At 22.2% G+C, this 13,699-nt stretch overlaps 5 protein-coding genes across 5 annotated transcripts; 2 read left to right on the top strand and 3 right to left on the bottom strand.

Moving 5' to 3' along the window:
• Positions 1 to 390: 390 nt before the first annotated feature.
• On the bottom strand, positions 391 to 2,958 carry PVVCY_1203730 (nucleotide binding protein, putative; the record flags this gene model as incomplete). Its single annotated transcript, XM_008625382.1, has 6 exons — positions 391 to 457; positions 651 to 710; positions 793 to 903; positions 979 to 1,050; positions 1,220 to 2,562; positions 2,701 to 2,958. The coding sequence occupies 6 exons, from the start codon at positions 2,956 to 2,958 to the stop codon at positions 391 to 393; spliced, it is 1,911 nt and encodes a 636-aa protein (XP_008623604.1).
• Positions 2,959 to 3,765: 807 nt separating this feature from the next.
• PVVCY_1203720 (ATP-dependent RNA helicase DDX1, putative) lies at positions 3,766 to 6,201 on the bottom strand (the record flags this gene model as incomplete). The annotated part of the gene is made up of 1 exon (XM_008625381.1): positions 3,766 to 6,201. One exon carries the CDS (start codon positions 6,199 to 6,201, stop codon positions 3,766 to 3,768), a length of 2,436 nt encoding a protein of 811 aa, XP_008623603.1.
• A 1,953-nt stretch (positions 6,202 to 8,154) lies between these two features.
• On the top strand, positions 8,155 to 8,427 carry PVVCY_1203710 (conserved Plasmodium protein, unknown function; the record flags this gene model as incomplete). The annotated part of the gene is made up of 1 exon (XM_008625380.1): positions 8,155 to 8,427. The coding sequence occupies one exon, from the start codon at positions 8,155 to 8,157 to the stop codon at positions 8,425 to 8,427; it is 273 nt and encodes a 90-aa protein (XP_008623602.1).
• A 465-nt stretch (positions 8,428 to 8,892) lies between these two features.
• On the bottom strand, positions 8,893 to 10,555 carry PVVCY_1203700 (ribosomal large subunit pseudouridylate synthase, putative; the record flags this gene model as incomplete). The annotated part of the gene is made up of 2 exons (XM_008625379.1): positions 8,893 to 10,099; positions 10,221 to 10,555. The coding sequence occupies 2 exons, from the start codon at positions 10,553 to 10,555 to the stop codon at positions 8,893 to 8,895; spliced, it is 1,542 nt and encodes a 513-aa protein (XP_008623601.1).
• Positions 10,556 to 11,256: 701 nt separating this feature from the next.
• Positions 11,257 to 12,807, top strand: PVVCY_1203690 (conserved Plasmodium protein, unknown function; the record flags this gene model as incomplete). The annotated part of the gene is made up of 1 exon (XM_008625378.1): positions 11,257 to 12,807. The coding sequence occupies one exon, from the start codon at positions 11,257 to 11,259 to the stop codon at positions 12,805 to 12,807; it is 1,551 nt and encodes a 516-aa protein (XP_008623600.1).
• Positions 12,808 to 13,699: the final 892 nt, after the last annotated feature.

Raw genomic sequence — 13,699 nt, 5'->3', positions numbered from 1 at the left:
TACTTACAAGAAAGTCACCATAAATTGTATAGTCATAAAATTATAACAATATAGAAAATTTAATAATTAAAAAATTTTCAAATAGACAAGCTATATATTCAAAAAAACTTATAATGCCTTAAGGCAATAATTATCCCGCTTTTACGTGATCACACAAAGCTTTATGTTTATATATAAAAAATAATTCTAAAGTAATACATTAAAATTAAAACAAAGAATTATTATATAATTAAATAAAAAATATATTTACACAAATTTAAATATATAATAAAAAATTAATTATTATTTATAGTCAAATAAAAATCCAAGATATTCATGTCAGCATAAGGGATAAGACGATTTTTTTTAGCGCCAAAAAAAGGGAATATAATATAAAAAAATTAACATTTTTTATATATCATTTTCATACAATTTTTTATGCTTTTCCAAATATTCCATTGTACACATATGCTTTATTCTAAAGAAAAAAAAAATTATTATTATTGAATGTGTACTATGCATTTATATAAAAACATGCAAACTATTTATTTTGTTGATAATTTTTATTATGGTTTTTTTCTATATTATTTAATAAATTTATGTTTTATCTCTCTAAAATATAATTATGCATATTTGTATACAGATTATGTAGATGCATTTAAATCAAATACCTAGACAAGGTCCTCATTGAAGCAAATGAATTTTCTTGGGATGTGTCTATATCATTTTCGCTATAAAAAAAGTTGTAGTATTGTGTACATATATATTATGTAACATTTACAGATAGTTTATCATTTTATTTTCCTTTCTTACTCAAACAATAGGTATGGAATTGGCTTCAATTCGACACCGGAATTATCTAAATAATTTAGGCTCTCTTTTATATTAGTTTCATAATTTATAATATGGAAACATAAAATATTTCTAAAAAAAAAAAATAAAGTTTGTATATTAACATAATTTATAACTTTTTAGGAAGTCATTTTTTTTATCTCTTACCTTAGGTATTCTATAGGTATATATTCCTTATTAATATTGTAGTTGATTGCATCAAAAAGCTTGTCACAAATTCTGAAAAAAAAAAAAAAAAATATATCATATAGTAATTATATGAAGTGAGAAATCGTAATGCTATAGTTAGACATTCAAAATATAAAAAGAGAAAAAGAGAAAATTTTGTACACTAATTTATGTGTGGATGTAAATATTAATCTAATGGATATGCCATTTTTAAGTTTACTCTTGAGATATTCCAAAAGATTGAATAATGTTGTTAAAAATGGGTCGATTAAAAGTGCCCGATTTTAATTGCTCATCAAAATGGTTTTTAAAATGATTAAAATTGTTAAACTTTTGTTTCATTTTTTCAATTAAATTTTGAAAATCAGAAATAATTGAATTTGTTTGAAAAATTTGAAAAATAGGTATATCACTAAAAAAAAAAACTCTTGTATTTTTTTCATATAATATGTCTATTAAAAGTATAAAACGTCTCATTTCATTTCCATTAATTTCTTCAGTCATTTTTTGAATATCATAAATATATATAGTATTATTTTGTTTTGATATAGCATTAAATTCGTCTATACTTGAATTTTGGCAACATAAGTCTTTAAATGAAAATATTCCATAATTATTTATATTATATGGGACAATATATTTTTTATAATCTGATACAAAAATTTTATGATTAATTTTTTCTATATTTTTAATATAGTCTATATTTTTTTTATATGTATCCATATATTTATTAATACATAATTTTTTTATTTCTTCAACTTTTTTAGACGGAATATTATAAATACTATCATTTGAATTACTATTTCTTAATCGAAAATCATGATAATTATCAATTTCATATATATAATTAAATTTAAATAATAATTTTATAAAAGCAATAAATCTTTCTCTATTTAATCCATTATGATAAAGGTGTAAAGGATTTCGATTTGATGAACAAATTAAAATTGTCCCTTGATAAAATAAATGTTTAAACAATGATTTAATAAGCATAGCATCAGATATATGTACTATTTGAAATTCATCGATAAATATTAATTTATATTTTCTACTCATTTTTATTGATATATTTTTTATAGGTTCTTCTGAATTATTTAAGTTTTCTTCATGAAAATCTTTATGAATTTGTTGCATAAAATTATGATAATGTATTTTTAATTTACTTACTTTAATTCTATCAAAAACTAAATTTAAAAAATATGTCTTACCCCTACCAACACTCCCATAGACATATATACCTCTTATATATTTTATTCCATTTTCTTTCTCTAAATTTAAGTACCTATTCATATTATTATTGTAAGCATTTTCGCTATCCATATATTCATATCTTAGTTTATTCTCTTTCTTTCCTATTTTTATTTTATCATCAAATATGAAAAAGTTATCATCATTATTCAATTTTCCAAGCTCTTCGCTTTCTTCAGCTGCCTCATCCTTATCTTTGTCTCTTTTCTTGCCACCTTTAAAAAAAGAGCTAAAAAAGGTTTTCTTCTCTGCTTCCTCATTTTTCAGTTTGCTCTCAACATGCTGGTAGTAGTTGTTTAGGTTGTTTTCAAAGGCCTGCGTAAGGGGAAGTACACATGCATACATAGGTATATAAAATTGGGCACTGCAAACGTATAGCAGCATATGCACACTCATACATAGATATGTATATATATGCTAAAATGTCAACACTTAATTTGTTTTATAAAGTACTTGTAAGACTAATATAAGCTTATATTGGAAGGGATCCTTTTCTATTTTTTTTGTTTCCACCAATTTATGATATAACTCAATAAAGCCTGTATTTACATTTTTTGGCGCTTCGTTATTTTTAGTATCATTATGCTTTTCATTTAATATTGAAAAATTTATATGTTGAGATTTTATAAAAACACATTGATTTCGATGCACCTTGGATTTTATCCCTATATTATTTTTTAATATTATTTTGGAATTATACAAAATATTCATTTTTGTAACAAACAAAACAAATACAAATCGAATGAAATTCACCAAAAAAAACTGGCATGTTGCCAGTCAAAACAAAGACTAAAAAAAATTAATATATTATTTAAGCATTGAAATGTGGGTAATAATTTATTTCATATGCTTCCAAATATCATTTTTTTACAAAATAAAAATAATATATAATAATAATTTAATGAAAAAAACTATAATTAAAAAACTATAATTAAAAAACTATAATTAAAAAATTATAATTAAAAAATAAAGAATGTTTTTTTTTTAAATAAATGACCAATTTAAAAAAAAAAAAATAAATCGCTAAGAATGCTGTAACTAATATGCACATTCTTTCAAGGCAATATGATATGAAGAAAATACAAAAAAAATAAATGGCACACAATGTAGGCCATTACTTTTTTTAGCTTAAAAATAAAAATACCTTAATTTTTTAATAGTTTTTTTACAGAATACCTATTTTATACCGTTTTTCACAGTTAGCATACTGAACAACGCCTTTAAGCCAATTCTTATTGTGTAAATATTTAACATTATAGTTATACTACATATGCGTACAAAAACATTTGTTTTTTTCTTGTCGCTTCTTAACTTTATGGAATATGAAAAAGTGAAAAGTACACACGTCATATCCTCGAAAATTATGGCACCAACTAAAACACAACAAAATATTATCATAAAACTATCAAAGTAAATAAATAAGCAAATCCTTATGCATTTTAATGGTATAAGCAAAAATATATACATGCATTACAATTATGTACAAAACGGAAAAGGTAGCCCTAAATAAGTGGCATATTAAATAGCAAAATTCATTAATTCGTAATGTTTGCAACATATAGCAGTTTTCAATTTTTTAATGTTTTCTATATTTTGATCAAAGATATTTGAAGAATCTGTGTAAATAATATCAGCAAAAATCGAATTTTGGTTTTTATTTTGGTCTCTTCTACTTTTATTATTATTATTTACTAAATTATTTTTTAAATAATTTAATGGGTCAAACAGATTTTCTACATAATAATATTTTGGATCAATAACATGCATAGGTATTTCTAGCATGTCATTAATTGCTTTAATATAATCTGACTCGTTAATATAAATAGTACAACCTTTTTGATCTTTTAAATTTCTATTATAACAATTCACACCCCTAGTTGGACAACTATGATACCAAACTTTTTCTTCCTCATTTTCTGAACTTAAAACAATACATAAACTATTTTTTCCATCTCTCCCTACTCTTCCAACTTTATGAAAAAAAGCACTATAATTATCTGACATGGTCATAATAATTAAATATCTTAAATTTTGAATATCAATACCTCTTGCTGCTACATCAGTACATATTAAAAAGCGGACTTCACCTTTTTTAAAAGCATTTAAATTATTTTTTCTTTCTTCATTTGACATTTTACCTTTTAATATAACACAAGAATATTTATTTTCTTTGGTTGTTGCTGCGGTACCTTTATATGCCTTACCATCTCCAACGGTATTTAAAAAATTATAAACATTATCACAATCTAAATTGGTTCTACAAAATATAATACCATTTTGCATATTAAATACATTTATTATATGTACCAGTTTTTTTAATTTATTAATTTTTATATTTAATGATGTTTCTTCTTTTTTTGGAACATTTTTATTTAATACATGTACTTTATCTGTATATTCATATAAATTTGAATAATTCATGTTATTCATTTTTTCATTATATATTATATTAGAGTATTCTATTTCTTTATCACTATATTGATGTACTTCTTTACTTTTTACATAATAAATACAAACATATATATGTGATGGTATTATATTTTTTCCATATTTTAAATCAATAAATATTGGTTTATTTGTTATTTTATTTATACAGTCTTTTACATTTTTCTCTTGTAATGTAGCTGAAAAAAAACATGTTTGAACATTTTGACTATATTTCATGCATTCATCTTTTATTTGAAGAATAGATTTCTCATCACTATTTATAAGTTCATCAGCTTCATCTAAAATTAATAATTTTATATTATTAAGCTTTATTGTATTTTTTTTTATGCCCTCAACTATTTTAAATGATGTACCCACAATAATGTTACTATAGGAGTTTGTATTGTATGATCCTTTTTTTTTTCGATCCCCAAAATTTTGTTCCCCACCAACAACCAATTCTATATTTATAGAATAATTATCAAAACATTCTGAATATGTTAAATAATTATTGTATGTTTGCATAGCTAAGTCCCTTGTTGGGCATACCACTATACAATATAATTTTTTCCGATTATTTTCAATAGATTCGATAGGACTATTTCCCATATGACTATTCACTTCAGTCTTGTCAAATGATAATGTTTTTTCTACACCTTTTATATCTGAGTCGAAATATATTTTCCGTTCAGAGTTGTCATTTTTTATATTGTCATTAAAAATATCAGCTAACTCTTTATAATATGAATTGTCTATATATTTCAAATTTTTAAATTGAAAACTTACATGAAAAGATGTTCCAAATATATATGGAACAAAAGGTATATCATTATATTTATAAAATGTTTTAAAAGCATTTCCCATAAATTTACCATTTTTTTTAAAAGCAATCATATTCGATCTTTTATTTATTAAACATGTTATTATATCATTTGTTGAAAATGATTCTCCATATTTTTCTTCTCTACTATTTGTATATTTACACCCATTACTACTATATGTATAATTATATTTTAATGTTTCTTTAATTAATGGACAAAACCCAACATTTATAAAACTCTTATCTAATATCTTTATTTCAAATGCATACATATCATTTTTTATTTCACAATCTACTTTTATTTCTTCATAAAAATTTGAGCTATTTCGGCAAATGCACTCATATTTATCATTATTAATTTGAACTCTAGGATTGTAATTATTTAAAGATTTTATTACAAATCGGTTTGTTTTATTTCCCTTTATGTTATTATCACTTAGTATTATTTCTTTATTATTATTGTTGCTGTTGTTATCATTTTTTGAATATGTCCCAATATTTCTGAACAGTTCATGCACTACTTGTAAAGATGATACAATAAAACTCATGGTTTTCCCTGTACCTGTTTCTGCACAAGCACATAAATCACCACCTCCTAAAATTAACGGAATTGATTCTTGTTGAATTGCTGTTGGAAGATCGATTCCATTTTTTTCTAGAAGTTCACAAAGCTTGCTATCCAAGCCTAATTCTTCAAAAGCAGACATTATTCAAACAAATATGGAAAAAAAGAAATAAAATAAAAAAAGGGAAAATGCATAAACTATATTATTTGTGCATACTATATTCTTTCCTTATAATCAGGTGAACAAATTGTTCGATAACTACATAATTATACAATGTCTGCCTAAACTATTGTTTAGTTTTCCTATTTTTAGGCTCAAATAATAAGGATAACAATATAAATATGCATAAAAATAAATGACACACTACAACATAAGAAAGGGGTGTTGCAATTTTTTAATAAAATTTATATCCATATGTATGAAATACTTACAATACATATCCTTTTTAACCTTAAAAATATATTTAAAAAAAAAATAAGAATTTTCCACTATTCAATATAAAAAATTAGTATTTTATGCAAAGGATGGGAAAAAAATACTGTTTATCCATTTACAATAAGCGTGTGTTTAGCTAGCTATTCTTGTAAGGGACCCCCAATTTTTTTTTAAATTCATGTAATTATTTAAATATAAATAAACAACATATTAAATATACCATTTTACCTTAAGAAATAGTTTCAATTTTAATATGAATTTTTATTTAATTTAATTCATTTAAAACTGTAAATCTTATAGAAAAGGTGGTGAGATATATTAAGAGAAATATTTTTTCCAACATTTTCTTCATTGATATTAATTTGCATATATATATGTGCGTATTATATATAACTCTCTACATAGTAGATATTTTTTTGGGGGGCACTTAATTATAAATTTACAAAAATTAAAACTATAATTACTTTTTTTATTTACCATAATATTTTTTTCATTTTATTCAAATGGCAAATTGTAGAATTGTTCAAAGTTAAAAAAAATGGAGTTCAAAAAATGTATACTTATGTATAAATGAAATAAAGAAACATATTTTTAAAATAATTGATGTTTTTATCAATCAGGATTTTCTATGGTCTATTTTTTTTGTCATACCATTACTATTCAATTAAGTTAGTTGGTTCGAATTATTCAAAATATATACTCGCTTTATATTATTGTATAAAGTTGGTAAGTACATATAATATGCATATATTGAGACAATTATCTTATATAGTTTGATCAAATAAAAATCTTAAACCCTATTTGTTTTATTTATGTCATTATATATATAATAAAACTGGTTAATTATATTTTACTTATTATGAAATATGTTATATCATAGTTTTGGGTTTTCAAAAAATTTATTAAAATGGACATAAAAGAAGGTAAAATTTCTTCCACCTTTTTATTACAATTTGTTTCAATCTAAATATAGACTACTTTATTTTATATTTTTTCTAATTACAATATTTTTAAGTTTCTTTAACTATTGTAAAGAAAAATTGTTTGGGTATATATAAATAGTTTTAATATATGGCTTTTTATTGTATAAGAATAAAGAGTGTAAGAAATATAAAATATGGGGTCAATTTTTATAAGCTTTTACAAAATTTAATTATGTTTGCAATAACTATATTATATTAATATTTGTAAAAATAAAATAAAACAAAAACAGTCATATACGACATTCGAAATGCAAAATTACAACTTTGTGTGTATTGCATGCATGAAAAAAAATATCTAAATTATAATGAGGTAAATGATATTATACGACATTTTTTTTAAGGTTCTGAGTTATTTCATTTTTGTAATAATTGTTTATTACACATTATAAGGATCGTTTAGTATTAAAAAAATAAAAAAGGTAGACAATCACCCCCTTTTTTGTCTGTTAAAATATGAGCCATAATATATACCAAATTATATTAAAGATCAATATTCATAATTTTGTCTTTTTACACATGTTTTTTCTGTTTTTATTTGTCTCTACATTTGTAGCAATATTTTATGTCACCATCGCTATTACTGATAAATAAAAACAGGAAAACGGCATATTATATCTATGCATATTTGATGGTATAGCAGTCATAAATATATACATTTATTTCGAAATATATAAAAATGAAGCCTATTATTTTAAAAAGTAATTATTCAAAATTTAGTTTAAAAGAGGGAGTAGCATTTTCCAGTGATGATACTACAGATACTGTTTTTACAAAAATCAAATCAAATAAAGGTCATAAAAATAAAAATTCAAATTTATATTTTATTTCAAAAAATATAAATACAAAAGGCAAAAAAAATTACCGAGATTTATCAGTCCTAGATGATTTCAAACTTATACTATTTGGGTGTATGGGAATGAGGACATACAAAATGGTCTATTGTTTTTAAATATGAAGCAAGATACAAAGAAATAAATCATTTTAAACTCATTCATAGTTATATTAAAAAATAACTATATCCATGCATATATACATATGTAATGAACTGAACAGTATTATATAATCTATTTATGTTCACATATATCTATTCATTATCCTTATGTAAACAGCTAAATATGCATAAATTATTTGCATTTTTTTAATCCTTTTTATTACAGTATATATTTTATATGCATTTTGCACAGTTGAATTTATTATTTTTAAAACAAATTTGATTGATCTATATGTTAATATGAGAACAGCTTAAAAGAAAATGAACAAATAGTATTAGATAATCATCGTTATTATTAGTACATAAAAAAATAAGAATAGTTACATGAAAATGTAAACAAAAAAATATTTTAAAAAGCATATTATAAAAATTCTATTCAAAATGTTTTAGACAAAAGAACTGAAGTCGTTTTTTAAAAAATCGTCACCCCCAATTAAACTTATTGACACTATCATGAATGTCATCAAACAAATCATTTGGGTTTTGGTATTTATCATTTTTAACCGAATAAATATTATTCTTATCGATAATTTTGTTATTTATAAATGTATCTGTTACATCAACTTGCTCGATATTCTCAGGTTTTAAATCCATGGAATTGTCTTCATTATTTTTTTTTTCAAATTTTTCAAAATTTTCTAATTTTCCACATTGCATATCGATTTGATTTGCTTGAAAATTTTTACCCTCTTTAACAAAGCTTTCGAATTTTTCCTGTCTTGAATTTTCAAGGATTAAAGAGTTATGTAGCAAAGCATCATATGCGTATTTTTCTTTTCTTAATTTCCTATTCACTTTTTGAATATTTTTATTAATATTTTTAACATTATAATTAATAAAACCTTGATTAATTAAATCATTATTTTTTAAAAAACACTCATCAAAAGTTCGTGGTTTTTCATTTACAAATTCACTTAATACATCATCACATATTATATAATCTTTATCAAATATTTTTTGTTCTAAATTATTTATATTTTCACTTTTATTTAATTTATTTTCTACTTTTATATTTTCGTTTTTTATTATGATCCAGCAATGTAACATCATCCTTTCTGCATCAATTCTTTTTTTTACATATTTTTCCACATTAAATTTTTCATTATTAATACCTTCAATATTGGTTTCATCATTTTTATTATTTACACAACCTGTACTGTCATCATTATTAGTAATGTTTTTACCTGAACTGTTAATATAATTAATTTTATATTTATTTTCAATCATATCTTCAAAATATGTTTCATCCCCAACTATTCCACTACCTAAGCATATTGAATGTAATCGTAATTGATGTCTTCTTCCTGTGATTGTTCGAAGCTCACATAAAGTCACTTTTTCATTTTCTAAATATGTATGCTTATATGGGTAAATTAAACTATAACAATATTTTCCAGTATCATAATAATCATTATAATTATAACATAATTTCATCTTAAATTCATTTTTAACTTTACTTATTGGCACATTTATATGTAAAATATCAAGGGGTAAATGCCCATATAATATAGCTAGATATATCTTACTTATATTTTTACTTTCGATATTGTAATTTAAAATATTTGAACTTAATTTATCTTTAGCTATAATTAAAAGTCCACTTGTAGCATAATCCAATTGCCCACACATTCTGCAAGGGGAATATTAAAAAAAAAAAAATATATAATAATAAAATATGTTGCACACAAAATTAGCTACATTTTTCACACATTTTTAAAAATGATCATAAATATAATCTATTATATACTTACCTGAATGTATTTAAATTTCTTTTTTTTCGAAGCAATGTTTCTACAGACGGATAAATATCATCAAGTTTCCCTTTCTCTAATTTAATATCATATGGTTTATTTACAACTAAGAAAAAATCATTTTCATATTCTATTTTTAAATCATGACCTTTGTAACTTTTGTATAATGGTGTACCATTTTCCGTAACTACATTATTTTGCTCCTTCATATTTCCACATTTATAATTATTAAAATTGCTTCTTGCTAATCGGAATCCACCCCTTTTTAATTTTAATTGAATAATTTGTTCTCTGTGATGTCTTGATATATTATTAAATAATCTACTAAAAATCATTTTATTTTATTTTTTTTATTTTCATTGTTTTGGCTACCTCCTGACTTGTTCATAATTTTATTAAAAAAAAATTGTATATAATTACCGCTTGTTATAAAACCTGCGGCAGTTATATATTTGTATTCATAAATATATAAATATAATACCCCCTTTCAAGCTAATATATCATATTAATTTTTATATTCTTTAAGAGATAAGTTCAAGTTTCCACATTTTTCTCTATATTCCCAAATTGTAATAATATTTTTTTTTGGTGCTGTCGAATTTTTTTTTCTTCGGAGCATTTCACAATTTTTTAAAATTGTAGGTATATTGGTTTACATTCATTTTGTTTTATTATTTTTACTTTATTAATATGACATAGAACAGATTCATTATATTCTACAATTATTTACAAAAACGCATCGTGTATCAAATATACACATAAAATATATGCAAATATCTTTGTTTATTCGAAAATTGGTGTAGTTGCACGTAATGCTATCCCATTGTTAGGAGAAAATATTATCATAAATTATGGTATTGAAAAAATTTTTTTAATTAATATTATATAATACAGTATAGCGGTATAATACTATAAAACCGAATATTATTAAAATAAATTAATTTATAGCTTGAAAAGGTGAAAAAAAAAAACATACTAAATATGCGAAAGGAAAAGGCATCAAAGTAAAAGTGTTATATGACACAATTTGAAGATTATGTCAAAAATCCAAATAATTTTTCTCATTTTTTTCATTTTTTTAAAAGTAATAAAATGTAAAAGGAGTAAAAAACAAATATACTCCAGTTTTGTGAGTGTATATAATAATGATAGTATATTTTCCCCCCTCAATCGAAAACATATAATAGGTGTGTCGAAAAATGACGAAGGAAAAAAGCGCTACCTAAAATATAGTAATAATAATAACATAAGCAAAGACAAGAGTCTTGGAAATTTGAGTTGGCAAACTGTAGGATGGAAAAAAATTCATAATAGAAAAAAAAAAACATATATGCAAAATGAGAAATACAATGATGATAAAGACTTTACTAATAACTTGAATGATAACAATAGTAACAACACATTAAGCAAAATAAATCAAAATGCCAATGGGGAATATAATCTGGACAATATAAATTATAATAATGTAGATATGACTAATGAGGATAAAGAAGTGATTGCAAGTAAATTTGAAAATCAAAAAAATGAGTTTATTCAAAAAGTGAAATTGCCAATTATAGGAACACAACTAAAACCATCAGGAGGTTTTGCAAAAGAAATTTTAAGCATAATAAGAGAAAGTAATGATTATATTAATATTGTCAATGAAGAAATTATTCAAGAAAAACTTGATAAAAAAGCCAGAGGTGATGATTTATCATTTTTCGATACAGACGATACATTAGAAAAACATGAAATAAAATATTTACAAAAAGTATATGATAATAATCATGTTTTAAATATATATAATTTTCTTTTAGTATGGAAAGAAAAAAAAAATATTGATCTTTCTGTTTTTGTTTCAAAAATTACAGAAAATTCTAATCTACTTCCAGGTGAAAGAACTGTTATTAAATTTACAGAAATTGAAAAAGTACAATTTTTAAAAAAAATACGAAAAAATAAAAATGTATGTATTGCTATGATTTTTGTTGATAATAAAAACCAAAATAATAATAATAATGATGAGGCAGGTGTTAATCATAATATGTTTCCCATTGGAATTATATCACATCCTTTAGATATTTCTTTGCTTGATACATGTGGTGAAATATCTGTTTTAAATTTGTACAGATTTAAAATTAATAGCTATAATGTTACAGATAGCGATTTTATGGTTAATGCTGAACTTTTTGTTGATAATAATATAGCTCTTAAAAATTATGACTTAACACATGAAAATAAAAAAGTTATTATGAATTTATATGATAAATTATTAGAACTTAAAATTAAATATAATGAAAAAATTGGACAAAAACAAGAAAATGAAAAACTTAAACATTTAGAAAAAATAACTGAACGAATTGATGAATATGTTAATGTTCTAAATATAAATAAATCAATTGATTTTAAAAATAATGCCGATCTAAACTTTTATACTTCTTTATATTTGGAATATTTCTCTTTTTTACCGTTAGACATTCATGCAAATATACAAACAAAACTTCAATTGATGTACACCGATGATACTGAATTACGTATACACACTGTCAAAACATATTTAATGCAGTTGTATGATGACTTAAAGGAAAAATTAAAAGGCTTATAAAAAATAAATGAATAAGAATATAAGTTTGATCAAATCCAACAAAATTATACTTTACACTTTTACAAAGTTTTTACTAAACTCATACATAATTCGTATAACATTCTTAGACATGTACACAAAAAAAAGTAGGAAGTAAAAATATTTATAAAATGTGTAGTACACAACAAGCACATGAATATGGTTTTTCTTTTCTTCATGCAATAACTTTTTCACATTTACAATCCATTTAGTTTGTTTTATAACAACATTTTTTTGTGTGTCATTGTATTTTAACTTATTTCCTATTCTTCTTTTTTTTTTTTATTTTTAAAATATGTTATTCATTATACATATAATTTAATTGTACATAATAGAATGGGACACAAAATGACAAAATATGCCTAAAAATGGGTATTTATACATACATTTATTTATTTTTCGACATACAATTTTTTTTATATATAGATATAATGCATATAATATATTTGTATATTTTATTTTTGTTTTATTTATGATGTTATATTGTAAACTTATTTTATTAATATATGTAAAATTTTTTAATATGGCTATAATTTTTTTTTTTTTTTTTTTTTTTAAGTACATAGAAATTTCTGATGCTGTATAATATATAAGCTTGTATATGCTTTTGAAATTTTAAAAATAAAAAATATATTAAGCCTATACAAATTTATTTTTATATCTATAGTAATATATTTGTAAATATAATTTTTTTGAATATACTACTATATAATATAATTTTTACTTCCTTTATAAAGCAATACTATTTAATGCGTGGAAATAATGTAAACTTTTAGTATGGCCATATACAAATTATATATTTATAATAAGCCTTTTATTTTTATATTTTCCATTTATCAAATATGTACTAAATTATGATATCTTTATTATTTAA

Source organism: Plasmodium vinckei (genome assembly GCF_900681995.1).
Source record: "Plasmodium vinckei vinckei genome assembly, chromosome: PVVCY_12".
NCBI lineage: Eukaryota > Apicomplexa > Aconoidasida > Haemosporida > Plasmodiidae > Plasmodium > Plasmodium vinckei.
Note: the sequence above shows the minus strand (reverse complement) of the source record. Positions and strands in the feature narration are given on the sequence as shown.